This window comes from Rhamphochromis sp. 'chilingali' (genome assembly GCF_963969265.1).
Source record: "Rhamphochromis sp. 'chilingali' genome assembly, chromosome: 13".
Lineage (NCBI taxonomy): Eukaryota > Metazoa > Chordata > Actinopteri > Cichliformes > Cichlidae > Rhamphochromis > Rhamphochromis sp. 'chilingali'.
The window spans coordinates 14,106,689-14,133,792 of NC_137940.1; the positions used below are offsets into that span (position 1 = coordinate 14,106,689).

General features: G+C 44.7%; 1 protein-coding gene across 1 annotated transcript; it reads left to right on the top strand.

The window, feature by feature from the left end:
* Nucleotides 1-82: 82 nt before the first annotated feature.
* pde6a (phosphodiesterase 6A, cGMP-specific, rod, alpha) lies at nucleotides 83-27,104 on the top strand. Its single transcript, XM_080901083.1, has 26 exons — nucleotides 83-243; nucleotides 458-541; nucleotides 1,829-1,879; nucleotides 2,173-2,543; nucleotides 2,803-2,944; nucleotides 7,178-7,330; nucleotides 10,017-10,106; nucleotides 10,247-10,387; nucleotides 11,037-11,111; nucleotides 11,489-11,553; nucleotides 12,422-12,488; nucleotides 14,331-14,378; nucleotides 15,150-15,299; nucleotides 15,749-15,892; nucleotides 16,355-16,420; nucleotides 16,595-16,741; nucleotides 18,396-18,503; nucleotides 18,895-19,004; nucleotides 20,668-20,755; nucleotides 20,978-21,078; nucleotides 21,789-21,896; nucleotides 22,003-22,066; nucleotides 23,705-23,779; nucleotides 25,812-25,895; nucleotides 26,069-26,237; nucleotides 26,315-27,104. Exons 4-26 carry the CDS (start codon nucleotides 2,215-2,217, stop codon nucleotides 26,356-26,358), a joined length of 2,568 nt encoding a protein of 855 aa, XP_080757209.1. The 5' UTR covers nucleotides 83-243; nucleotides 458-541; nucleotides 1,829-1,879; nucleotides 2,173-2,214; the 3' UTR covers nucleotides 26,359-27,104.

A 27,104-nucleotide genomic window follows, 5' to 3' on the forward strand; every position in this document is an offset into this window, starting at 1 on the left:
CCGATCAGGAGGGGGCAGCAGATCTAATAGCTTCACCTTTTCTTAAAGAAAAGGTCAAAACTCACACCTGTGTTTGCCAGGATACTGGCGAAGCACGGCCAGGTGAACTGTCAGCGACCAAAGGCTGAGATGGAGCTCCAGCAGGACAATGAACCCTGGAAACACTTGTGTGTGGACGTTCTTCACTCCCTCAGAAACATGTAGAAATGATGTTTGTGCCTCTTCACCTGCACTCATCTACAGGTTCCTACTGTTCTGACCATTGACTGTTCTGACACATCACTAGACTCCGCCCCTTTTCCCTGTTTTCTAGTGGAAGTTTTTTTTAGTTTTTGTTTTTTTGTTACCTAATAATGACAAATGAATTTCCTTTGATATTAAAGTATTCTGATCCACCTCGTTTGTCTCGTTGGTCTGTGAACTGAAGCTCCTAAAAATTTGTTCCTCTTTCTTACAGTTGTGTCCTCCTGGATTCAAACACGGCAGAATCTCAGGTTCAACCCACTAGAAGTGGGGATGGGCAGTACAGCTCCTGTTACAGGTTCTTACAGCTATTTGATCTGGCATGAGTTCAAGAAGTTTGCATTGTTATTTACAGTCTGTGGGTGTGAGGCATGCGCTAATCGCCTGGAGTCCAAGGATAAGTGAAAAATATCACCCTACAGTCGTCAGGCCAGAAGAGCTGGATGCTTTTATTACAAACACACGGATATCTGTCAGTCATCATGACTGTACTCACAGCAAACCTGGTTCAGCTCTTTCTTTTCATTTTGTCCTCAGTTGTGTAAGGCTGACGGGGGTTGTGTCGTGACCACACTGGGTGGGCATCGCAAAGTTAAAGCAGACTCAGAGTTCAAACTCGCTGTCTGTGAAAGCTGCAGAATTTGGGGAGACAAATGATGTCCCCCAAAATTCTCACCCCAGAGTCAGAGGTCAGAGAGGAAACATGATACCCAACACAAAGCATTCAGAGAGCTCACACGTCCGCCGTCAGCTCGCTGACGTGTTCTCAGACAGAACGAGTGGCACACGTGCATACACGCCCTGCAGTACACGCAGGTGATTCAGGGACCTGTTTCTCCTTTCCAGCACACCGCGTGTGAATTTGAACATTTGATAAGAAATCAGAGAAATGGAAAGATAGACACGTCCCTGACTGTCCAGCTTTTCCACTCACTGCATGTCACACGGGTCATGTGATCTGTGTATCTGAGCACGCTCAGACTTACTCACATAGTTTGTGTCCGGCCTGTCTTCGTTGGTCTCACGTCCCCATTAACCTTAAACTGTCCTGCAGCACACCGAGGACTCCGTGTGCCGGCACAGCACGTGTGCTGCTGGTGTGTCAGGTCATACGTACACTGCTTCTTTATGCTGAGACACACTGACGTCTGAGTGCATTTCAGAGGAATGTGGTTACACTGAAAGAGACGATTGAGAGTTTTTTTTCCACTAAAATACTTGAGAACATTCAGTCCTTCAAGGCTCAAACTGAAAACTGAACCTCGCAAAGTTATTCTGAAATGATGTGCGTTGGTCAGTCGATGCTGAGTGGTAGTTTAAATGTGCGTGTGGCTGACTCATGAAGTGTGTTATGAGGCCTTTGGTTGGATGCATGAACCAAAAACCATCCAGTAAACGGAAAACTGGAGAAATATTAATTTTCTTGGTCCTGAAGAAGATCAGCGAGTGTTAGCAGAGTTTTGTTGAGACACAGAAAGAAGTTGAACACTGGAAGGCATATAATCCCCAAGATGTAATTGGACACAGGCTTATGTCCACACATGACCATTTAAAACCATCCCTGTAATCCTTTCTCTCCTCTCAGACATCTGCAGCACAGACGGATTAGCCGGAGACAGCAGGAGGACTTTCACAGGTACAGCCGCCTTATTCTTGCTAACTGTTTTTACATTGTTATGTTATTTTATGGTTTGATTGATAAAAGTATGTGCAGAGCAAGGATGGTGATGCCAGCTTTTCACACCACATTCTGTATTCTTGTCATATCTGAGAGTAAAATGCTGAGAAAAGCCAAAGGCCCTTCAGCATCTTTTAGCTCATTGTTTTGGCTTCAGCCCAGAAACAAATCCAGTTTCTCTTCTTCTTCTGTTGCACGAAATTATATTTCTCTCAGTATTAAACTCATCTGCTACTTGTTGTCTTTCGTAGAAGCACTCCTCCAATCAGCTTTGCCCCCTGTCAGCAGTAATCATGGTGGATGCAGCAGCAGCAGAGCAGTTCCTCGATGCCAACCCGCAGTTTGCCAAGCAGTACTTTGACATGAACTTCCGGCCTAAGATCATCTCGGACTTGCTGGATCCCAACCGCAAGACGGCAGTAAACATTAGCACGTTTCATGAGCTGACGATGGTGGATGAGAGCGAGATCCTCATCGATCTGGTGCGTGACATCCAGGATAACCTGAACATGGAGAAGTCCGTTTTCAGGCTGATGAAGCACCTCAGCTTCATGCTGCGGGTGGATCGCATGAGTCTCTTTATGTACCGGCAGAGGAACGGCGTCGCTGAGCTCGCCACCAGGTGATTGCAGACCCACTTCAGTGTCTGAAAGCAGTGCAGGTAGCAGCGATGCTGATAGCTTTATTTGTCCCCCTGGGGCAATTGAAAGATTTTAAATGTAAGCATGAAGCTTGGACATGTTTATTATCTCGGAGGTCAAGCTTCCTCCTCAGGAACCAGTGACGGAGCACACTGGGATTTCCTTCTTTCCAGCACTTAGTGAGGTCAGAGAGGGCCTGGTCACCCTGGGTCACGTTTCTGTCTCCATATTTACCTTCAGGTTGTTCAACGTTCATAAAGACGCCATTTTTGACGAGTGCCTCGTGCAACCCGACAGTGAAATCGTGTACCCGCTGGATATGGGCATCGTGGGCCACGTGGCCACCAGCAAGAAGATGGTCAACATTTCTGATGTGTCACAGGTAATAACCCCCCCCAAAGTACTCTTTATGGGGGATTGATTGGTCGATTGGAAACCTTCATCTTTGTGCCATCACATATGAAGTAAAGTCCCCAAAAACATCTAGAGCCTAAAAGCAGCATGTGGCTGTTTAGCTAAGAGGAAATCCTCTCAGATACACGTTCACTTTATGAAAGCATGTAAAAGAACTCACGACTGGTTTAAACAGAGGGAATTAATGCAGTTATGACTCCAGTTATTTGTAGTAATAGCAGTTAATTTAGCAGCAAACTACAGCGTGGACAGTCAGTAGCACAGACAGTAGTGATGCGATTTCCGGCTCTTTTTAGAGTACCGGCTCTTTCGGTTCGGCTCACTAAAAAGAGCCGGCTCTTTCAGCTCCGAACCGGCTCTTCAGGTTGTTTTGTTGCTGTAATTAATTTATTATTAACAATAATATAAAATTATGCACAAAAGGAATTACTAATGTAAAAAAAGTGGTTTTATTTATATATATATATATTTTTTAAGTGTGCTTTATAAATAAAGTTTATTATATGTTTATATATAAATATTTACGGTGGCCCCTAGAGACAAAACACGTACAAACTCCAAAACACATTTCTAGCATGAACTGAACTTCCAAAACAGAGCTACCTAGATCACTTAAATTACATAATTGAAAGCATATGTGTATTGTTTGTGTATTTATACACAAGCACTCATATATATTCAAATAATTTAAAAAAATGTTCATTTGTCTGTTACTACCACACACCAAATCCGGTTGTTGGTACTTGCTGGCTTGTGTAGCCACTAGGTAACAAAAGCTCAACACTGCGCCTAACATCCTGGAACACTTCTGTTGTGTTTTGTACGTGTTTTGAGGTTTTACGTGCTTCTGAGTTTTTACATGTTTTGGAGTTTTTGTCTTTTGTCTGTAGGGGCCACCGTAAATATACTTTTATTTTTTCACTCCATATAAAATGTAATAAATAAATCATATAATACAAAAACCAACTATTCACATTTCAATTTTTAACTATTTAAATTTTCAGCTTTTTCCTTTAACAAATTTAAAGTGAAACAACACAAAACACTGCAAACCACAACACAATTAAATATAAATTAAAATATGAAAACAAAAAGAAGATGCATATTCTCTGTCATATGGACCTGCATGAATAAACTTTCTGAATCCTTTATCATCCGCAAATAGTTGTGGCTGATTACTATCCGGTTGTTCAGTGATGACGCGACGAATCCTACTTCCGGGTCTAAAGTAGTCTGCGTTTAATATGGCTTTTGTGTTAACATGTTTAATGTTTTGTATTTTCTTATATTTGATCTCAAAAAGCTCCTAAAACAGTCAGCGATCACTGTTGACCTCCCTCGGCTTTTATTACCGCTAATCATTTATTTAAGCTCAGTTTTTAAAACCTTAGGGTGTAACTACAGCCCAGCCCATGCAGCAGTATATGAATGACTAACCTCGTATTGTGGATGGATTATCTCAGTTGTTCTCCTGGCTGAAGTTTTGTCCTTTTACAGCATCCTGCCATGCGATTACATTTGTTCCTGACCACCGACAACACTCACGTTAACTTTTATCGAGTGGAAAAAAAGTTAGCTTGTTCATATTATGCTAACATAGCTGTGTCGCTAGCGGTAACGTAGGACATCATTATATACCAGCTAGCCCAACTTCAGTAACCCTACAAACGTCACTGCTGTTTAGTTTTCTGTCTTCATTTATGCTGGAAGTGATAACAGAGCTGTATGTTTGAATTTGTTTCCAAAATCCCGCAGTCAGGACATGCTATATTGTATTTAGATAGAAGCTAGCGAGCTAACTTCCTGCTAACTTCTAACTCCGTTAAATGTCATAAATTCCGTTTTCATGGATGCCTGGATGCTAAACTCAATTGTTACACCTGGTAGAGCAGAACGCTGATCATTTTATTAAAGATGAAAGACTTTAGACAGTTTTTCAACTCTCAGTAATGCCATAGTGATCGTTTGATATACGGACCTGCAGCGGAGTTTAGACCCAGACACGGCTACTGACGTCAGACTGAACAACCGGATACCTTTCTAATGTGACATTAGAAAGGTCTCTTTCTCTCTTCCCCCCCCCGCTCCTGTGCTACTGAGAGTGTAACTTCCGCCCCTCCCCCCTCATCCGCATGTGAGCCTTGTGCGGAAAAAAGTGTGAGAGAGAGGGTGAGAGAAAGAAAAAAAAAAACCCACAGCTCGCAATAAGGAGCCGGCTCCCGTCATTCACGTCAAAGATCCGGCTCTAAGAGCCATTTTGTTCGCGACCGACACATCACTAACAGACAGGAGCCTCGAGGTTCCCTGAATGTTTGCAATCATCTGTGTTTCTGATGCTTTTATGACCTGTTTCATTTTCTATCAGAGCCGTTCGGCTTCGGTGTGTCCACCAGAGGGTGACATGACTCCATGCGGTTTATGCTGCTAATTCCTCTCAATCTCATTACAGCCAATACCTCTGACATTTAAAAATAGCTGGCCAGCATTTTCTCGTGTCTGCATCATGCTCCTGCAGGTCCGCCTGCAGGAGCCGCCTCTGGCAGCTCTTTTTGAGACATTCACGCCACGTAGGGCAGCGGCCCACATTACACAGGCGCTCCTCTGTATCACTTCCACCGCATCCTTTCACTGACCTCAGAAGGCCGTGCTGCTGACGGAGGAACAAAGTGGGCTCAAGCTCATTGTGCCCGGTTTATTTGCAGCAGTTGTGCTCCCAGCAGCCTGTTGGCTCTTCATTGTGAAACGGTGTTCAGCTTCACACAAACACGTGACAGTTTGACAGGAACAATCAGAGCCTCAGTTTCTCCCCCCAGCCAAGGACCGACGAGTGTTTCCAGATAACAGGTTGGCTTTGTGATGTTAATGCGCACGGGGTGGCTCTGTGTGAAATGCAGGGACTGGCATTGCTGCCTTTGTGCTCACTGGTTCCATCCTGACCCAGTTAACTGCAGATCAGCCAATCAGGCAAGACTCTCGATTCATCATCTTCTTCCTTCAAAGTGAGACCGAGAATAATGCAATTATATTCAGAGTGGTACCCTGTTATTTATCAGTGTGTGTGAGGGAGGTGGACAGGCTCCACATAAACAGGTTAATCTGTCCTGAATAATAGCAATCCCAGATTAGTCGCAGAGGTCACACAGGCCGCTGCTTCCACAGACTCAGCACTATTGCACACCTTTTATCACACCTGCAGAGCTGTACTTACAGGTGTGTGTGCTCTGGGATGAAGAGCCAAACTGGAAGAGCAACCGCGTAAGAGCTGCATAAACGATACTGTGTCTCCATCTAAAAATGGGTAAATGATCCATGTGCAGGGTGATGAGCTCTGCGAGCTTAAGAGGGTCAAAGGTCACCTAATAACAAGCTGGCAAAGTGCCCTATCTGTGCAGTGGGTTTGTTTGTCAGGCAGCAGATGAAGCAGCTGATCCAGGATCAGCCACAGCAGGGTTTCTGTGCCCTTCTTTTAGAATCTAAACAGCGAATGCACCTGAAGACGTTTCAGTTTGCGGTGGAAGTGTTTGGATAAGAAAACTCCACGCTGTGTTTTTAGGGGAGAAGAAGGGTTTCACATGGTTTTCAGCTTCAGCATCTATTCAGTTTTAACTGTCACACCTGATTTTATATCCTACTGCACTTGGTTGGTCGAGAGCAGGGGTGGGCAACTCCAGGCCTCTAGGGTCCTGCAGATTTTAGACATGTCAGCTGATTTAAATGGCTAAATGACCTCCTCAGCATGTCTTGAAGTTCTCCAGATGAACTAATTGTTTGATTCAGGTGTGCTGACCCAGGGTGAGATCTAAAGGTCTTTGTTCCTTCTTCAATTCAATTCAATTCAAGTTTATTTATATAGCGCCAAATCACAACAAAAGTCACCTCAAGGCGCTTCATAGATACAGAGAAAAACCCAACAATCATATGATTAGCTTGGCAGCTAATGAGCTGCTTTTCCTGTGTTACACCCCCAGAGGAACAATTGATGACCCCTGCTGCTCAGGAGGAAGCATAGATGAAGCATAGATGGAGCGCAGCTGAGAGCGCGTGGCATCTGAGGATAACGGAGAGGCTTCACTTACAGCATTTATGGATATCATCAGAGCGTTCATCAAAGCAGCTCTGGGAGTTTTGAAAAGTGCAGCGAGAAAGCAATGATAATTAGATACAGTGAAATATCCACTCTGCCTCTTCTCTCTCCTCCTAGAGCACACACTTCAGCAGCTTTGTGGATGAGCTGACCGAGTACGTGACGAAGAATGTCCTCGCCGTCCCGATCATGAACGGTAAAGACATGGTGGCTGTCATGATGGCTGTTAACAAGCTGGATGGCCCGTGCTTCACTGCCAAGGATGAAGAGGTAACCTGTAACAGCGCCTGTCCCTCAGCAGACTTTCTTCTTCCGCTTTGTCTCATTCTGTCAGTGATATTTAGGTAGCTGCATCCCCTTTTGTCTTAACAAGTAACATGTAGGGTCAGTTTCTCAGACCTGGAGCCAGATAGACCCGGACTAAAAGAAAACCTGGCAGCAGGACTAGACTGAGTGTTAATGTGGAGGAAACCAGACAGAACTGATAAAGAACACTATCGAGCGTACCTCCAGAATAATCCCCAATAAAATGATCTTCATTTAAGACCAATCACAAACACAAGGAGTCGAAGTTACAGATGTTACAGATGTGACCAGAAAAACATGAAACTTTGACTCACATGAACTCCAGAGGTCCTGACTCCATCAGGTATGGTTATTGTTGGATGGACATACTCCACCTGCTTTTGATGATGTGTCCTCCTCACTGTCCATTGGCTCAATCAGAGAAGCATGGTCAGCTGCAGCATTCGAGACCAAACTTATTATAGTTCACTAAAACTAAAAAGAATGAAAATAAGCATATAGAGTTAATATGCTCAGTTTTGGTACGAGACAGAGAGTTGCTGTTTTCAAAAAGTGTTTTTATTGTAACAGCAGCACTGATTTTCATAAACCCTGCCTCTGACAGATAAAGACTAAACTGACACAAGAACATTGACTCTTGACTCTAAACTGAAGTAAAACAGTTTAGAGTCAAGAGTCAAAATGAAATAAAAATAAAAACTAATTAGAAAATTCAAAACTCTGGATCACACAGACATTCAAACACACCAGGAACAATTCACGGTGGCTGTTGAGCCAGCTGCGTCCCCCTAACCCCAAACCACGCTCCACTCGGATCTAATCGCGTTCTTGTGGTGCCACCGATGTGAACAATACGTCATGTAGTTTAACTGTGACACAGCAGATTTATCAGAAAACCATCAACAGACTGAAAAACTGTGTGTAACTGAATAATAAAGTGACAGAAAGCTCATGAGGTGGCTGTTTTTGTGGTGGTGTATGACTAAGTAAGAAGCAGCAGTGTGTAAAGTGCAAAACAAGCCAGTTTATATACAACTGCAACAATGTATGAAATGATCACATTGACCACTAAATATGAAGCAGTAAAATATATCAAATTCATTACAACATTTAAAACAGTTCCAAATTCAAGCCATTTAAATTTTACAGGTACAGTTGGTGACTAGGACCTCTGTCAGTTTTTTGTTTAAAACTAGATAAAGGGACAAGAAATTCCAACCTCATCCTGAGCTGCAGATAATTCCAAGACCACATGCCGAAATAAGACAGACTTGACATTCCTGGCTCTGTGCTCACAAGTTCTACTTTAAACCGCAGCCAGCTCCTGGCTCTGAGATTGTAGGTGTTCTGGAGGGCAATGAACTTGGTGTAGATATATGATGGCAATTTTCTTAGAATGACTGTGTATATAAAAATATACCAATGCTTCATTATTCAACTATTGAGTGAAGTAAATCCAGCAAGGCTATACAAAGTGCAGTGATGAGTCATGAAGTGTGAGCCTGTTCTATATCTTAGGGCAGCACGGTAATGGGGTCTAATTGAGCTAAGGTAATGGGACAGGCAAATCGATAGACAGCATCGCTTAATCCAACAGCGATAAAAACAAGCTTAACGCAAGTTGCAATAGAGAAACACGATTTTAATCTATAAAAAAACTGTAAAGTAAATTTGAGGTTTTTTATCAAGTATGTAATTTGAGATCCTTATCAAATACAAAGACATTTGTTTGAGTCAACAAGCTCTATGGTATCACTTTCCTGAGTTGATGTTCGGAGCTTCACTTATGGGAAAACAACATTACTTTGGTTTTGTTAGCATTCAGGACTAATTTTGCATCATGAAGAGCTGTAAGATCTGTAAGGTGACCAAGTTGGACCGAAGGTTTGCATGCACTTCATTAAGATAAAAAGTCAAAGAAGTAGAAATTAGAAACAGAAACAACAACAAGTAAAAATGTTTTTTGAATTTTGCAGCTAGTGTGTATGAGGCTAAGCATCAGGCTTTCAAATTAATTAAAAGTCTGTCTGGGTCTTTGGTTGATTGATAAGCTGGAGTGAAAGATTGCTGCCACTCCTCCTCCTCGACCTTCGAGGATTCTGATAGTTACTATTACTCAGGGGTGTTGATTCATTTAAACTAACAATCATCCTGCTGTAACCAGGTTTCTGTAAGGCACAGTAAATCCGTTTGTTGATCAATTACAAAACCATTTACTAACAGAGAGACTTAATAATGCACATTTCACTGTTTTACTCTTTGGTGCAGTCTTTGTGATTTTTTTTTATTCTTAAGTCGATTTTTGCTTAATTTTGGGGTTTTTTTGCTGCTCCAAACATGATGAATGTCAGGAGAGACATAATGAGGCATCTTTTTGTCATAACTAACAGGGACCGTTTAAACATTGCATTTGAAGATAAAAATGAGGCGTTTCTGCAAGTTTCTTGACAGCAACTCATCAGAACTGTGTGTTCTGGGTTAGGATTATTATAGCTCTTCATTAAAACATGGACACAAGCTCCAAGTCTGCAAATTAATTCCTTGAGATGATCAGCTGGAGGAGAGGGTTTTTTTAGGATTGCTGGTGTAATAAGAAATGTAAGAGCGTGCAGTTCAAAATCCTCACCACTCATGTTCTACTCTCTCCCAGACCCTGAACAAATATCTGAACTTTGCTAACCTGGCACTGAGAGTTTTCCACCTGAGCTACCTACACAACTGTGAGACCAGGAGAGGACAGGTAAGGATAGATCTATGCAAAGCCACTTTCTTTAGTGGTGATGAACAAAAAAAAGCACCAGACATTAGAAGGAAGAGAAGCAGCAGAGATGAGTGCGTGGTTGTCCTTGGTTCAGGTTTCTGTTTGATTTTGCTGTCCAGGTGTTGCTGTGGTCAGCCAGCAAGGTGTTTGAGGAGATGACAGACATCGAGAGGCAGTTCCACAAAGCCTTGTACACAGTCCGAGCTTTCCTCAACTGTGACCGCTACTCTGTGGGTTTGCTGGACATGACCAAGACCAAGGTAGGCAACAACACACTCACAGCCAGAGTCACAGAGGAGCCAGAAATCTTTAGCAAGCTGTCCAGCATCCTGGTATTTGTAATGTGAATGGTCTGGGTTCAGGACCAGGACCTGCTGAACCAACATGTTTAAGAGTATCATCCCTGTTTCTATGCTGCGTCCATCCAGTCTTTGTTTTTATGGAATCCATTGTGTTTTTTATCTTCATCTTTTGGGAATGCATATTTTCAGACTCCTTGGGCTTTCTTTATCTGATCTGCTTGATTTTTTTCTTCTGCTGACAAAAGTATATTTAAAGTATCTTCTTAGCTTCTCCATGTATTTGTAATAACTAACATGGTGCCATAAATACTGGCTGTGGCTGTCACCTAATTACAAGCAGCTGCCAGTTGATTCCCAGCACCTGCTCTCAGAGAACAAACACATGTTGTGTGTCTGTACAGATGGCCGTCTGCTTACAATACTGGATTTCATGAATAACACACTTAATAACAAACAGCAGTAGAAGCTGCGCTGTGATCTGTGAAATTGGGCATGTTCTGAAGACTGAACAAAAGCACCACATCTTCCCAGAATAACATTAAATAACGTTAATGTTTCTCTCCTCTAAATATGCCTTTTTCTCTCTGTGTCTCTGTTATGTGTGCAGGAGTTCTTTGACTTGTGGCCTGTTTTGATGGGAGAGGTTCCTCCTTATGATGGACCCAAAACTCCTGATGGCAGGGTGAGGAGGTCCTGACCAAACTCTGAGATCCAAGTCCATGTGGCATTCATCTGTTACTCAGTGCTTCCAATCACAGTGACTGTAGCACCTCCAGCAGGTTAAAACGTGCCAGCTTCTTGTATCTCCATCAGCAGGCCAATCAGAAGCTCATTTCTGTGACACACGCTGAGTGAAATAATGCTTCCAGCCCTATCAAAGTCTTTCTCCTCTAATCTTTTTCCCCTATCTGTCTCTAGTTTATCAGAATTCACACACAGTGGGCTTTAAAGTGTTGTTGGTTTTTTTCTATCTGTGTGTGGAGTTTACACCTGATTTCACACCTGAGTCTGTGCAGAGAGTTTCAGCAAACTAACTGTGATCTTATTTGACCTCTCAAGGAAATCATCTTCTACAAAGTGATTGACTACATCCTCCATGGCAAAGAGGACATCAAAGTCATACCGTAAGTCTCAGCAGATGTGACATTAGCAGATATTAGTGCCGCTGCAGAGATTTGACCACTAGCATTACGTCGGGTCACACTTATGTGTCTGCAAGGAAGGAAATCTGAGCACGGATGCAGCGATCTCTTAACATAGATGATATGGTTGTGTATGAGAGCAGTGCAGGGGTCACGTGATTGTGACCCTTGCACTGCTCTCATGGAAGGAAGGAAGGAAGAGTGGCTTAATTCAAACGTGAATACTTGGAGTCCTAAAAAACACATCCACAGGAATCACAATCTGAACACAACACGTGGAAGAGTGACGACAGTATAATGATAAACATGAACAGCCTGGCGAGTCTGTCCTTACTAGCATGAGCAGCGGTCCTCTGAGAGAGCACAGGTGACTCAATACAAGTAAGTTAATATATAAAACAAGTGAAGTTAAACGCACTAAATTAAATGAAGCAAGAATATATTTGAGAAGGCTGATTTTAATAGTAATAACATTCTATGTGGGAGAAAAATAAAGATTTTACCTGAGGGTAAAAAACGGATTCGGGAGCTCTGCGAAGCCTCACAGCCAAGCCTCACAGCACCACTGATATATTTTCCCTTCAGCCATATAAGGCTGTGATTTCCGTGATCCCACCCTGCTCTGTAAACATTAATAACCGCTGTGCAAACAATGCAGCTCACAGTAACTTCACCACAGTGCAAACCGAAGGCTGAACAGACGTTATTTGACCTGAGCTCGTTTTACATGACATTTGCTTAACAATGATACAGTAAACTGAGTATTACCACTGAAATGTACACTTTGTTTGCTTTTATTAAAGGTGATTGTGGCATTTTAACCTTCTGTGTGGCATGTCTTCATTTCCAGGGGTCCTCCAGCAGATCACTGGGCCCTGGTCAGCGGTTTACCCACCTATGTAGCAGAAACTGGGCTGGTCAGTATCTGTTGTTCCTACGAGCTCACATTAACTGTCACAAGATAATCAATTTCCAACGTTTCTGCTGTTCTTACCCCACGAGAACTCATTCAGAAGCTCCAAGTTAGCATTTTAATACTTTTAAAACCAGAAGTGATGATCTGACCGAGAAACTGAGGTTGCTGTCATCTCAACCCTAAAGCTTTTCTACTTTACGTCTATTTTACTCCCGTTTACAAAGTAAGCATCAGATCTTCTTAACTAAGACACGAATGGAGCCCATACACTGATCAGCAAAGCTGTAAATCAAGTGTGCAGCAAGTTTAGCTTCTCATAGACTGTTTTTTACAGCCTGAATTGCTGCCCCCTGCTGGTCATTAGAAAAAACGCAGGTTAATGATCTGGAGCCTGAAGTGAACCATCTAAATATTTTTGGCAATACTTGTGTTTAAAGTTTGTGTCATATTACTGCATAAAATATTCCTGATCAGCTTTTCTGTCTAAAGAAACAAACATGCCCTTCTTCCTTTGTCTCTTGTGAGAAATGTCAGCTCCCAGAGGGCCTCGAGGGGACCATGTATAGGCAAGGACTGTACTGAGATTTAAATTTGAGGCTTTTGCATTTGTGCCTCACGATGAGTTGGGACAGTTTGTCAGGTCATGTGGACACGTGATGACGGCTGGAGCTTGGACACCCTGGAGGTCACAAATGTGAGAATGAATGAGTGTTTAGAGAGCCGGATGAGTACAAACGGTGCCAGCTCGGTTCATTAAAGGTTTAATTAAAGGCAGTAAAAACTTGTTTGAGCTGAAGAAAAGATTCAGTGTTTGAAAAGTTGCACTTCCCCACAAACTCAGACTGTCTTTAGCCATTCCTGAGTGAGGACATTTATTTGTTATTTATTAGTTATTATTCCTGTCCCCCTCGGAGCCTGGTTCTGCCAGAGGTTTCCTCCTTTTAAAGGGGAGTTTTTCCTTCCCACTGTCGCCAAATGCTTATACAGAGTCATGATGGGTTATTGGGTTTTCTCTGTATTATTGTAGGTTCTTTATCATATAAAGCACCCCAAGGGGACTGAATGGAACTGAATAAATTTTTTTTTAAAGTCTCTAATGTTGGTCGTTAACATTACGTCCATCTTGTAATTTTACTGTACTTTGTGTTCTTTGTCAGAACCACGTTAATAACTCCTTAAACAATAAAGTCTTAAATCATTGCCACTGATGTGGAGACAGTGAAAACTTTAGATCATTGTCCTTTAAAAATCTGATTTCCACTCATGTTCGCTGCAGTGTGCGGGTGGGTCGATGAGCAGAGTGCCTTCAGAGTTATTACACAGTTGTCAGCGTGCATGCCGCTGTGGAAATGAAAAGTGCTCAGCCACACACTGCGGTGATGTATAATTGTAATTTCTGCAACCGTTGTAATTAATCACGGCAAGTGTTTCCCAAACCGCCGAGCCCGCTGCCGCCGCTCGTCTGTCTAATCCTCCTCCTCGTCTGTCCTCCTCCTGTCCCGTCCTCCCGTCGTCTTTGCTCCTCATCATCTGTCACGCCTACATCATCTCTCCCGCTTCATATTTCCCCTTCTGCTTTATGTACAAGGTGAAAACTTTATTCCTATGCAGAGTTACGTTTCCATGATTGAGAGAAAAAGCTGAGAGCTTGACGGTGATGATTTTGAACATGTGGTTCTTTCTTCCACAGAGCTAGAGCACGTTCATCCCACCTTCTGCTCATTTCTCCTCATTCTCATCGATATTTCTGCTTCTGAAGCTTCCAGATGATTCAGAAGTCTTTTGCTAACATGTGAAGCTTCTTCCCCTCACGTGCTCATCTTTTTACTTCCTTTTCCCACAGATTTGTAACATAATGAACGCAGCTGAGGACGAGTTTTTCAGCTTTCAGGTAAGCTGTACGCCATCTTTCATTCCAAGGATGCTTCATAAAACACAAAGATGTTACTGAACGACTTCAGGACTGACCTGCTGTCAGTTATCACAGACTCCAGACTAAAGTGATCATCCTCAGTATTATCTTAGATTACAACATGACCATAATGATGTTTGAAGTCTTTCAGTAAGGACAAAGTAGTTTTAGCTTCCTGTTTGAGGGCTCAGTGAGACCGCTTTGGCTTGTCATCTGTAATCAGATGTTCAGTAGAAGAAGATGCTGGAATTTGATTGCACTGTGCGAGCCAGCTCGAAGGACGTGTAGGTATAAAGTATGCAAAAAAATTGCCTTGGCACTACAGTGGTCTGTCCTGTACTATAACAGTACACCAGAGACTAATCATGAACATATAAATCGGTGACATTTCCAACATTCTCTGCTCTCCTTACTTTAAATGATGTTCCTGGGGGCTGTTAAGCTCCGAGTGCATTTATTCTAATCGTTCTACTGCGGTGGGTACTGTTGTCCGAGCTCACACACGGATCGTGCTTCAGGTCTGCTGACAGTGTGGGGCCTGTTACACTGGCTTAAAGCTGCAGTCAGTCATTTGAACATCTCAGATGTCTGCTGACTGATGGAGGCAGACCGCCTGACTCTGAGACGGTCTGTAGGACAAAAAGATTATTACAGAAAATAAATAACTCTTTCCTTTATAAGACCAGCTCAGAGTGGGCACGCAGGCCGTCCTGTCATCGCTAATTAAACTCAGGGTGTTTTCATGTTCAGACGGAGCCGCTGGATGACTCTGGTTGGACCATTAAGAACGTTCTGTCCATGCCCATCGTCAACAAGAAGGAAGAGATTGTGGGTGTGGCCACGTTCTATAACAGGAAGGATGGGAAACCTTTTGATGAGATGGATGAAACCCTGATGGAGGTACACTGTGTGTGTGTGTGTGTGTGTGTGTGTGTGTGTGTGTGTGTGTGTGTGTGTGTGTGTGTGTGTGTGTGTGTGTCACTGGTTTACTATAAATACACTGCAGGCCATTCAGAGCGTCTGCATTATTTATAATCAGGCCTGGAGGCTTTTACTGATGTCTCTGTGGCCACCTCACTGCAACACAAAACACCCTCAGCTCATCAACAAACCTCTGCTCTTAATATTGTTGCCCTGATTTTATCACTAAATGAACTGTACCCTACAGTAGGGAGCGCCCTGTGGTGCCGGCTGCTGTACATTTAAAGCTGACTGAGGCTGCAGATATATACAGGACTACACACGACACACAACAAACCTTTACCCACTAGACTATATCGCAATAACACATACTGTTTAATTGTACGCGGATTGTGAGGTGAATGAAGCTCCAGTGTTTTCTCTCCCAGTCTCTGACTCAGTTCCTGGGCTGGTCGGTGCTCAACACCGACACCTACGATAAGATGAACAAACTGGAGAACAGGAAGGACATCTACCAGGACATGGTGCTCTACCACGTCAAGTGTCGCAAAGATGAAATCCAAAACGTCCTGGTGAGTGAGTCTGTGTCTCCCCACTCAAGTTTTGTTCCTCCTGTTTCAGGCAGGAGCACCTCAGAGATGAGGATGGCCTCTAAAACTAATCTCTTTGGCTCTGATTAATGAAACTTTCAGTAAGTGAACATCTTTAGTGGAAGACTTGAAGAGTCGTTGAATTACAGCATTGTTTTGGATAAATATGATTCTAATCAGATGGAGATGAAGCGCTCTCTTTTATGTCTGTCTTTTATTGTTTGAGTATTCGTGCTAAAAGCTGTCTCTCTGAAGCTTTGTTGGTGGATGTGGATGACAGGAGCAGGAGCTGAGCATCATCTGTAAGCTGGAATAAGCTGTCAGGTTTTCTATGAGGTGATTTGTCAGAGAGACAACTTGCTCTGACCTCAGATCAGGTGTCAGTTGATGGATGCCAAACCATTTTATCCAAGGTGACTGTTGACGATGTGTGTTTGTCCGCAGAACACCAGAGAGAGGTGGGGGAAGGAACCGGACGAGTGCGAGGAGGAGGAGCTTCAGGAGATCCTGGTAAAAATGCCAAACGCTCCCATCAGCACACAAAAAGAAAAACAGGGCAGGATGAGAAGGGAGCTGTTTGTTCTGATGATTTTTATTATTCCTAATCCACGCGGAGCTCCGGGTCATGACCAAATAAAATATTCCCACATTGATCTGATGCATTGTTCTTGTTTTCCTCGACAGTCCGAGGTGCTGCCGAACTCCAAGAAAGCCGAGATCTTCGAGTTTCACTTCTGTGACTTTGAACACAGCGAACTGGACCTGGTGAAGTGTGGCATCAAGATGTACTACGAACTCAAAGTGGTGGACAAGTTTCACATTCCCAGAGAGGTCCGTGTGCCCCCATCCATGGCTTTAAGTGCGATGCACACGGGAGCAGCAGCAGCTATGATGGTTTCAATGTTACTTGTAACACAATAATCATGTTAGTGGTTACATATAACTAAGAATACGGTAAAGTGTCATTTAGGGAAGAGAAAAGTTTGCAGCTGACCTCCATCAATCGGTGGAGGGGTCTACGTACACCTGCACAAAGGAAACAGAGCGCTGGTTGTGATGAAACAGCAGTCACCTGCTCTCAACACAGTGCAGTTACAGCTGTTAGCTCTGAGGTCATGCTGGCAAGCCCCATCCTGGTCTGCAGACTTCTATACCGTCTGCCAGAGGGCAGCAGGTCAAAAAGTCTGTGTCCAGGGTGTGAGGGGTCTGTGATGATTTTCCCTGCCCGTTTCCTGGTTCTTGAGAGGTGCAGGTCCTGGATGGAGGGCAGGGGGGCGCCAGTGATCTTTTCTACTGCCCGTACAGTCCGCTGCAGTCTGCTCCTGTCCTGTTTAGTGGCTGCACAATACCAGACTGTGATGGAGGAGCACAGGACAGACTTAGTGACTGCAGTGTAGAACTAGATCAGCAGCTCCTGTGGAAGACTGTACTTCCCCAGTTGTGTCAACAAGTACATCCTCTGCTGGGTCTTTTTGAGGATGGAGGAGATGTTGGTCTCCCACTTCAAGTCCTGGGAGGTGGTGGTACCCAGGAACTTGAAGATCTTCACAGTCAACACCGGGCTGTCTGACATGGTGAGGGGGAGCAGTGTTGAGGGATGTCTCCTGAAGTCCACTGTCATCTCTACAGTCTTAAGCTTGTTCAGCTCCAGATTGTGCTGACTGCACCAGAGTACCAGCTGCTAACTTCCTGCCGGTATGCAGACTCATCACCATCCTGAATGAGGCCAATGATGGTGGTGTCATCTGCAAACTTTAGGAGTTTACCGGCCGAGTTCTTGGAGGTGCAGTCATTAGTATAGAGAGAGAACAATAGTGGTGAGAGGACAGATCTTTGAGGGGCACCAATACTGAGGGACCGAGTTTCAGAGGTGATCTCCCCCAACCTCACTTGCTGCTTCCTGTCTGTCAGGAAGCTGGTGATCCACTGACAGGTAGCTGGTTACACGCTGAGCTGGGAAAGTTTGGAGGAGAGAAGTTCAGGCACAATGGTATTAAAAGCCGAACTAAAGTCCACAAACAGGACCCTGGCATAAGTTCCCGGGCGGTCGAGATGTTGCAGGATGTAATAAAGTCCCATGTTCACTGCATCATCCACCGACCTGTTAGGCAAACTGCAGGGGATCCAACTGGTGGTCTGTAATGTCCTTCAAAGGATTTCATGACCACAGACGTGATGTGAACTCTGTCTCAGCAACAGCTGGACGTGCACATGGTTTAAAGTCATCACCACAATACTCGCCACAGGAGCGTTTTGGGATATCAAATTATAAGAGATGACGAAAAATTGGATGGCTAATGTTCACACAGCACGTCAATTCAGGGGCTTTAAGTTTAGCATGATCTGTTTAAGAACAGACATTTCCATGCACACACTTACACTTTTTATTGGTTAAAAGTGACTGACTACTAGATAAACTAGCATCATTTCAAATGTAAGGATTGTTATTAATACCTCTGGACCTCATGCTGTGCTTCCTCTGCAGGTCCTGGTGAGATTCATGTACTCCCTGAGTAAAGGCTACAGGAAGATCACCTACCACAACTGGAGGCACGGATTCAACGTTGGACAGACAATGTTCACCCTGCTGATGGTCTCTCACACACACACACACACACACACACACACACACACACACACACACACACACACACACACACACACACACACACACACTCAGTATCCCTCAGTATCCCTCAGCCCCACCCCTCTGCTCACCCTGTTCTTCTTCTTCTTCATTCTCTCAGTCAAGGTTGTGTGTTTGTGGCAGATATAATGGAGTGTGCCTGAAGGGGTCGTTATTAAGAAAACCACTCAGAGTCATAGTTTATATTCATATAGCGCAGACACATGCAATGATTCTGGGTGTGGATCGGTGTTAATCCCTGTGTGTACATATCTGTGTGTGTGTGTCTGTGTGCAAGTGCACACCTGCACGCCGACTCCATGAATAAACATCTGCTCTGTGTGGCTGACACTCTCAGACAGGTGATCTGAAGCGTTACTACACAGACCTGGAGTGCATGGCCATGGTAACCGCCGGCTTCTGTCACGATATCGACCACAGAGGAACCAACAACCTCTACCAGATGAAGTAAGAAGGCAGGGGTGGGGGTGTTTGGCATGCTGCATATATGAGATGGGTGTAGTCACCAGTGGAGCATTTAGCTTGTTTTCCGTCATTTGCAGAAAAAAATCACGTTATATTAAAGAAGACTTAAAAACATCTGAGACTGTTTCCTGAGCTCAGAGAGCAGCCAATCAGGAGCCTTATTTTCTCACAGAGGAGTCTCCCTCTGCTGGTCATTACAAAGAAACAATGTTTTGGGCTTAAAATTACATCCATATTTTCTGTACAGTCTGTTGGCTCGATTTGATCAAATCAAACACTGATTTCTACTCGAGGCCCTGCACGAAGGCAGCTTTTACTGTTTGGTTTAAGAAGCAGATCTCCTGACAGGAGCATGTGCAGAAAATATGGCATTTATTAACAAATCTTAATGAAACATAAGCCACTAAAAGAAAACTACAACCACAATTACAAAAAGTCAGGATGCTGTGACGTAGAAAACAATCAAATGTTCAAATCAAACACTATAAGAAAAACATGACGACATCATTATGAATTTGATTCAGTTCAGTTTTATTTATACAGCGCCAGATCAAGGCGCTTTATATTGTAAGGTAGACCCTACAATAATACATACAGAGAAAAACCCAACAATCATATGACCTCCAATGAGCAAGCACTTTGGCGACAGTGGGAAGGAAAAACTCCCTTTTAACAGAAAGATTTGGAGGTAGTGACGTGTCTGTAAAAGTTGGACAGTTCATGAGTCTGTGATGGTCTGCGAGCCTGAAAACTGCAGATAACGAGCCGGAAGCTCCCGTTCCTCTTCATGCGGATCCGTGTTTGGGTCTGACCTGAGATCAGTTTTAAAGGAGCACATTTCTCCATCGTAGTCACACGTGCCGTCTTCCCTCCATGACTGAGCTGTAGCCAAGCCACTCATAGATGCTGGAAGTGTTCCTGATCTATCCTTATCAGCCTGCGCACAGAGATTCCTCCAGCTGTTGAGTATGTGGATGGTATGATGTTCTGTAGATGATTCACAGTGAGGAACATTCTTCTGAAGCTGCTCCACAGGTTTTTGAAGGCTGGTGTCACACGCAGACCCTAACATTGAAAAACACTGCACATATAAACTTACAGCTAAATCAAAGTTTGCCTGTTTAAGAACAAACACCACGCTGATACATGTGGCTACACCTTATCTGTGTCTTGGTGAGCAGGTGAGACTGCTGCGACCCTCTGTACTTGCACATTGCTCATGTAAGGATGCCAAAGTGCAGGGGCAGCAGTGGGAACCCTGAATAGTGAGCAGGTGTCACCTTTGTGAGCGGCATGTCCTGATTTGCTGAAGAGCATCAGTCACGTTCTTTGAAACTTTCTGGAAATCAGACCTTTGTTTACTCTGAGGAGCGTTTATCGACTCCGAGCGACAGTCGCTTGTCCCGTGAGCTGCCGAGCTGACCTCAGCTCTTTAAGTGAAGTCAACGTCACACACAGAGAATATCAATGAGTCGATATTGACGAGCTACGCCTCCAGCTGCTCTGCTCCTCCCGCTGATGGATGAGCTAATGAAAGCCACCATTAGCAGTGGACACAGGCAGCCAGGCCCACCCTGGGCTCAACATGCATGATTTATCACAGTCTAGCCTCCCATTGTGCGTGTGTGTGTGTTTTTGTGTGCAGGTCTGGTAATCCTCTGGCGAAGCTTCACGGCTCCTCCATCTTGGAAAGACACCATCTGGAGTTTGGGAAGACTTTGCTGAGAGATGAGGTATATACACACACGTTAAATATGAAGATGTGAAGCTTTGTTTGTGTGCAGTGATGATTTGATTGCCATCACATCTTCAGCAGTGGGGCTGAGATGTTTGAGCGTTACCTCTGCTTCATCAGAGGAGGCGTCTTTGAGCTCTTTGAGTCTCAGGTGCAGGAACCTCAACCTTTGGATCCTTTCTTGTTGTTTGAAGTGTCTTTTTTTTTTCTTCTGCTTCAGGCGCTGAACATTTATCAGAATCTGAACCGCCGTCAGCACGACCTCGTCATCCACCTTATGGACATCGCCATCATCGCCACTGATCTGGCTCTGTACTTCAAGTCAGTACGCTAGCAGCATCATTCCACAACGTTACCTTTGGAATGTGAAGGCTTCAGTAACCTGACCTACAGCAGGGGGATAGTTACCTGATCCCTGCTGAATTCAAACAGTCTCTAATGTTTATGAAGTCTCTTCCTCCAACCACAGTGGGTTGAGTTGATGCCAAGGAGCTAAATTTTGGCTTCATCTGATCAGCACCAAGCCTTCTATGATGTTCCCTGCAGATCTCAGACATACCTGTGGAACCGCCTGCCTTCAGATCATTAACTAGCTCCACCCACCTCCTTTCTCATGATCCTCACCCCATGAAGCGAGATCCTGCATGGAGCTTGGCTTCAGCTTTCAGCTGTGCTTTGTTCACACAATGAGCTGAGATCAGGAGTACTCAACTGATTGATTATAATCATGTAGTGCATGTGACACGGGTACAGAGCCTGTCTGTGGGAGCCAGAATTGCTTGGACCAAATTCTTATGAAAATCAGTTTATATAATGACTTTTCTGGGTTTTTGGTTGATGCCCTGTCGCTCTCATTTAAAATGAAACTACCATAAAAATTAGAGACTGATTATTTCTTTGTTAGTGAGCAAACTTCCACATTCAGCAGGGGACCACAGAATGACTTAATTCACTTTCTCCAGGCTTTGGAATAACTACAGTAACAGCGGAATGGTTCCTGTGAGCTGATTGGAATGTCTGTCTCTGTGCAGGAAGAGGACCATGTTCCAGAAGATTGTAGACCAGTCCAAGACCTACGAGAACTGGAATGACTGGACCAAATACATGATGCTGGAGACTACGCGCAAAGAGATCGTCATGTATGCAGAAGCGCACACACACACGCACACACACACACACTCACTCTCAGGCAAGCAAGGAGACCCAGACGCGCAGCTCTGACCCATCCACGTGCTATGCTTGCAGGGCGATGATGATGACAGCCTGTGACCTGTCCGCCATCGCCAAACCATGGGAGATCCAGAGTAAGGTAGGCCCCCCTAGTGTCTCAGTTCTGGTTGTAAAACGGGCCCTCTGCTGTAACTCGACACACACTCACACACACTCTGCGAGAGGCGAGCCATGATGAAGTAGATGCAGAGAGACGTTTTGTCACCGCTGCCATTTTTCCAGGCAGCGTTCGGCGTCGGTTCCTGACGGCCTCGTGCATCAAAAGCAACCTGCTGCTTCTCGCTCGCTTGGCACGCCTGGCAGGCTCAGCATTTCTGTAAAGTATGTAATATCAGCACGAACTGACAGAAAGCAGGACTAATAATGCATTTAGTTTCTGGGACGGTGGCTCCCAGCCGGGACCCCCCCAGGATTCGCCGAACACCTCTGAGGTGGCAGGTGGAGTAGTGTTTACGCTGTCAGGCTCTCCTCCAGGTGATTTACTGCATGGATGAGGTGTATTAATTATTTAGATCAGCTAATCCAAACAAACACACTTTAATTGAAACGTTCCTGCTCAGGTGGACGTGCAGGGGGCGGGGCCAAACTTTCTAAGTACTGCACAGTCTAAAGACTAAACTTGGTTTCTGTGAGCATCAGTGATGGGGTCTGAATGAACTGCAGCAGTTTGATGTCTGTGACTTGGAGGAGCAGTAGAAGTGCATTCTGGGTAAAGGCCCATGTGGCGTCTGCTCAGAACAGGTTCGATTCTTCTGTCACATTCTTAATGCAGCTCGTGTTGCGAAACGTGCTCGTGGGCGGTGTTCATGTTCTGTGCAGCAGACCGAACCGATCGTATCAGAATCAGGGTCCAGATCTCAGAGGTCTCGGGATCAGCAGACACTCTCTGGTGTGTCCCTTTTTACCAAGCGTCTGACCTTTAGAGGGGAACATCCCGCTGATCCTGAGAGCCTTCTGCTATTTAAAAATCCTGTAACGGACACAGTGAGAGCTGGCACTGAGGATGTTCCCAGTGTATTCTGATGCTCCTTCATCACCTGAATCTACCCTCAGAGCTGAGCAGCTGTCATACGGAAACATCCGTGACGATCGTGAGCAGAGGCATGCAGACGCTCGATACCCCGCTGTAATTTAACCCTGGTTACTCTCTTAGCCTGCTTTGTGATTTAAACAGATAATCCGGTGCAGATAGATAGTGATGGACGCCTTCTCGCTCAGATGTTTCACAGACAATAGCTTCTTGATTCTCTGTGAAATTCTGCTGACATTTTTATGGCTGATAATTCCCACGTTTCACTCCGCTCTGCTTCCCACGCACACAGATTGTGTCTACAGGCTTTGCTCGCTTTGCCACAATTGTTCCCCAAAACTGGCTCGATGACTAACTCGCTGCTGAATACAAAATTTCCATATTATTCATCAGCGCTCCTCCATCTCTCTGAGACACAGCCTGACACTGTAGCAGTCTGATTCAGATTTAGCGGCCGATGTGAAACACAAAGGATCATTTCCTGCTCCATCAAATGTTTCCTCCTATCAGCTCCGTGGTAAACTGCAGCAGCTGTCCTTCCTCCAGTCCCAGCATGTGTGTGTGTGTGTGTGTGTGTGTGTGTGTGTGTGTGTGTGTGTGTGTGTGTGTGTGTGTGTGTGTGTGTGTGTGTGTGTGTTCTCCTTCAAAGCAGCAGCTCTGACCCGACCTGTGTGGTTCCTCCTCCAGGTGGCGCTGTCTGTCGCTGCAGAGTTCTGGGAGCAGGGAGACTTGGAGAGGACGGTCCTCGAGCAGCAGCCTATCGTAAGAGCTCAGATGTTTGCAGCTTCTGCTGTCCTCACTCTAAACTAACCACAGCCCACAGACATGGACACAGTCACAGACAGAAACAGCTGTTGGGTTTTTGTTGTTCCCTGTCAGAAATGTGAGAAAAAATAATATTTAGAATAAAAGGAAAGAAGGTACGCGGTTCCTCAAATGTATGGCAAACATGGTGCCTGAAGGCTCCAGTGGAGGGATTGGATCTCCTCTCACATCAGGGCATGGGACCACCCCACCTTCACTCGATTCTTCTGGAGTTTAAAATAAGACTCATTTGGAGGAACAGTGAAACGTTCCAAACACATTTCCACTCAGTTATTTCCATGTGTTTATTCTGAAGTTGGAGTTGGGGAGGACTTGGTGGACCGAATCCACGGGGTTTCATTAGTGATGGGGAGCAAATATGAAAGGACAGACTGGCATCCCTGTGGCGCTGCTGAGCAGGCGGTGCTGAGCCATCGTGTGGAGCGCTGATACAGAGAGAGCCGTGACTGTGTCTGACCAAATCCTTTCCGACCTTCCTGTTCTTCCCTGCCTTGCTCTCTCGTGCCCTTCAGACACCTGAAGCACCGCCCTCCACGCTTACCTGGCGGTGCTCTGAGTTAATCTTAAGCAGTGTCAGCTGGGAGAGCTTCCTGTGCCACAGAGGTCATGTGACTCACTGTGGTCTGACAGGACTCTGCAGAGGCTTTTCCAGCAGCCATCGTGACCTTTTCAGGGCTCGCCTCAGCATTTCCCCGAAAGATGACGTTTGAATGTAGCAGCTTCTGTTTTAAAGGTGATGCCTGTTTGAAAGAAGCTTGCATCATTTCATGTTTGTATAATTAGCCCTTTATTAACCCTTTACAGCCGATCGGAGCGGGCACGCTCCATTTTGCGTAACTATTTTTAAATCCCGGTAGCTCTGCAACCACGTGAGCTAGCGCAATAATTTTTTTTGCATATGAAACCGGAGGAGTTGTACTTACATCTTATGCCATCAGCTTGTCCTAGGTCACAGTTTCCTTCCACATATAGCTTTGCAAAAACTGCATAAAAATCACTTGCAGCAACAAAAACATGATATTCCAGAAACACGCTTCGCCGATCCGATCAGCTGTTTGTAACACTTCCTACGTCCATCAGCGCGAACTATCACATGACCGCATGACCTGCCCGAAACCGGAAGTGACGTCATTTTGCGGAAATGTAGTTTTTTTACGATCGGGGCCTTATGAGCCTATACTTGTGTTTTAAAAAGTTATGTTTGAGTTTATGACTTTCTGTGTCGTTTCTGGGATGCTTAGGACTCATATTGCACTGCTGGAAATAGTTTATTTTGATGCATATGCTGTTATTTTGCAAATTTGCACTATAATATTTATTTTCGTTTTTCCTGCAGTGTATAAAAATTGGTGTATTTCAAAAATAAAACTATGAAGACACTCAAAATAAATTTCCTGTGGTGGGAAACTAGTTTGTGCAACTTTTTTGTATTTACAGTTTTGAGGGATGAGCCTCTTAAATTTCTCTAACTAGAAATATATGTTAAAAAAACAAAAACGATTTTCAATTTTTTTGTAGTTTATTGCACTTTTTTGCAATTTATGTAATTACTATGCACCTAATGCAGACATATTATTAAAGTTTGGGCTATAATGGTTGTATTGATGTATAGCAACTTGAAATGCTCCCAAAAATGGCTCCACAGCATGTAAAAATATAATATAAGCTCTGGCGGACTTGGTTCTATGGTAGGTCTTAAAGGGTTAAATGTATTTTTAAATACTAAGCATCCAAGACCTTGGTCTCCATTTCAGCCCACAGTCAGGGCTTTGTACATGGTTTGAGGACTGTGCAGTAACTCGGCAGTCATTAAGGAGGAAAACGTGAGGAGCTGACCGCTGAGAGTTCAGCAGGTGGATAAACGTCATTTGCAGAAGCAGAGCTGGACACTGTAGGAGTCTCACAGGTGTGTGAGGCCACAGTGATGATGAGGCCATCAGCTGTCTCTCTCTCTCTCTCTCTCCTTCAGCCCATGATGGACAGGAACAAAGCGGAGGAACTTCCAAAGCTGCAGTGTGGCTTCATCGACTTTGTCTGCGCCTTTGTGTACAAGGTGAGAGCTCACCCACTCAGACACCCACAGCTGCTGCTTCCACCCAGATAAACATCTGCAAGCGTGGAGCAGCGGCATATGGCCCATGAGCTGCTCTGGCTCTCTGTGTCATTTAAGCAGCGTTAGCGGTTTGGATTGAGCAACGCTGATGTGTCTGATTTGTGTCGTCCCAGGAGTTCAGTCGCTTCCACGTGGAGATCACCCCAATGCTGGACCGGCTGATGAACAACAGGAAGGAGTGGAACGCCCTGAAGGAGGAGCACGATGCCAAGGTCGCTGCCATCGAGGCGGCTAAGAAAGCCAAGGAGGAGGAGGCTGAGAAAGCTGCGGCAGCCAGACAAGGTAGGAGGCGGTCAGGCGTCACAGCTTTCCAAACTCTGACTGAACACTGAACTTCTCTCCTTTCCTTCCTGCTGCAGCGAGCGCGGCCCAGTCTCAGTCAAAGACGTGCATTCTCAGCTAGAGCTGCTCGCGGTACCCTGCCGGGCTGGCTCGACATGCCGCACCTGAGGAACCCACTTCGCTGGGAGGTCGTTTCCTGCTTTGGACACTTGTTTCCTGCAGCTGTCGCTTCATAAATGTCCTTGGTCTGCTGTAAATGTGTCTCATTCGCTCTTCTGTGCTTCCTGTTGCATTCATTTGTTTGTGGGAATCACAGTTTTTTACATTTACCGCCAGTTTAGTGCAGGATCACAGTGCAAGGCCCTTAAGCTGAGCCCAACATCGCAGGATACTCTTGAAGACTGTGACAACAATATTTCCAGCCTGTGAATCAAATGTCAGAAACCATTTCTGTATTATTTTGCTTTGACAATGTGTCCCGGGTCATGTGCACACTGTCAGAGAGTCACAATAAGAACTCTGTGATTCGTTAGAAGGCTGTAAAATAGAAGCTGCTGCCTTTTCTTTGCATCATTTCCTGTAGCTGACCCAGTGATGGGAGCCTTTCAGTCGTCCCTCACTCACCTGTGTCGCATTCATGTTCAGGATGTAACATGCATCACTTCTGTGTCTGCACACTGACTGCTCACACACACACACACACACACACACACACACACACACACACACACACACACACACACACACACACACACACACACACACCACGACGCTCACTTTGTAATGAAGAAAAGAGAAACAGCTTGTTTGCAGACATTAGTAAAGATTTCTGACTATTTCCCTACTGAATGACAGCTGTGTCAGCGT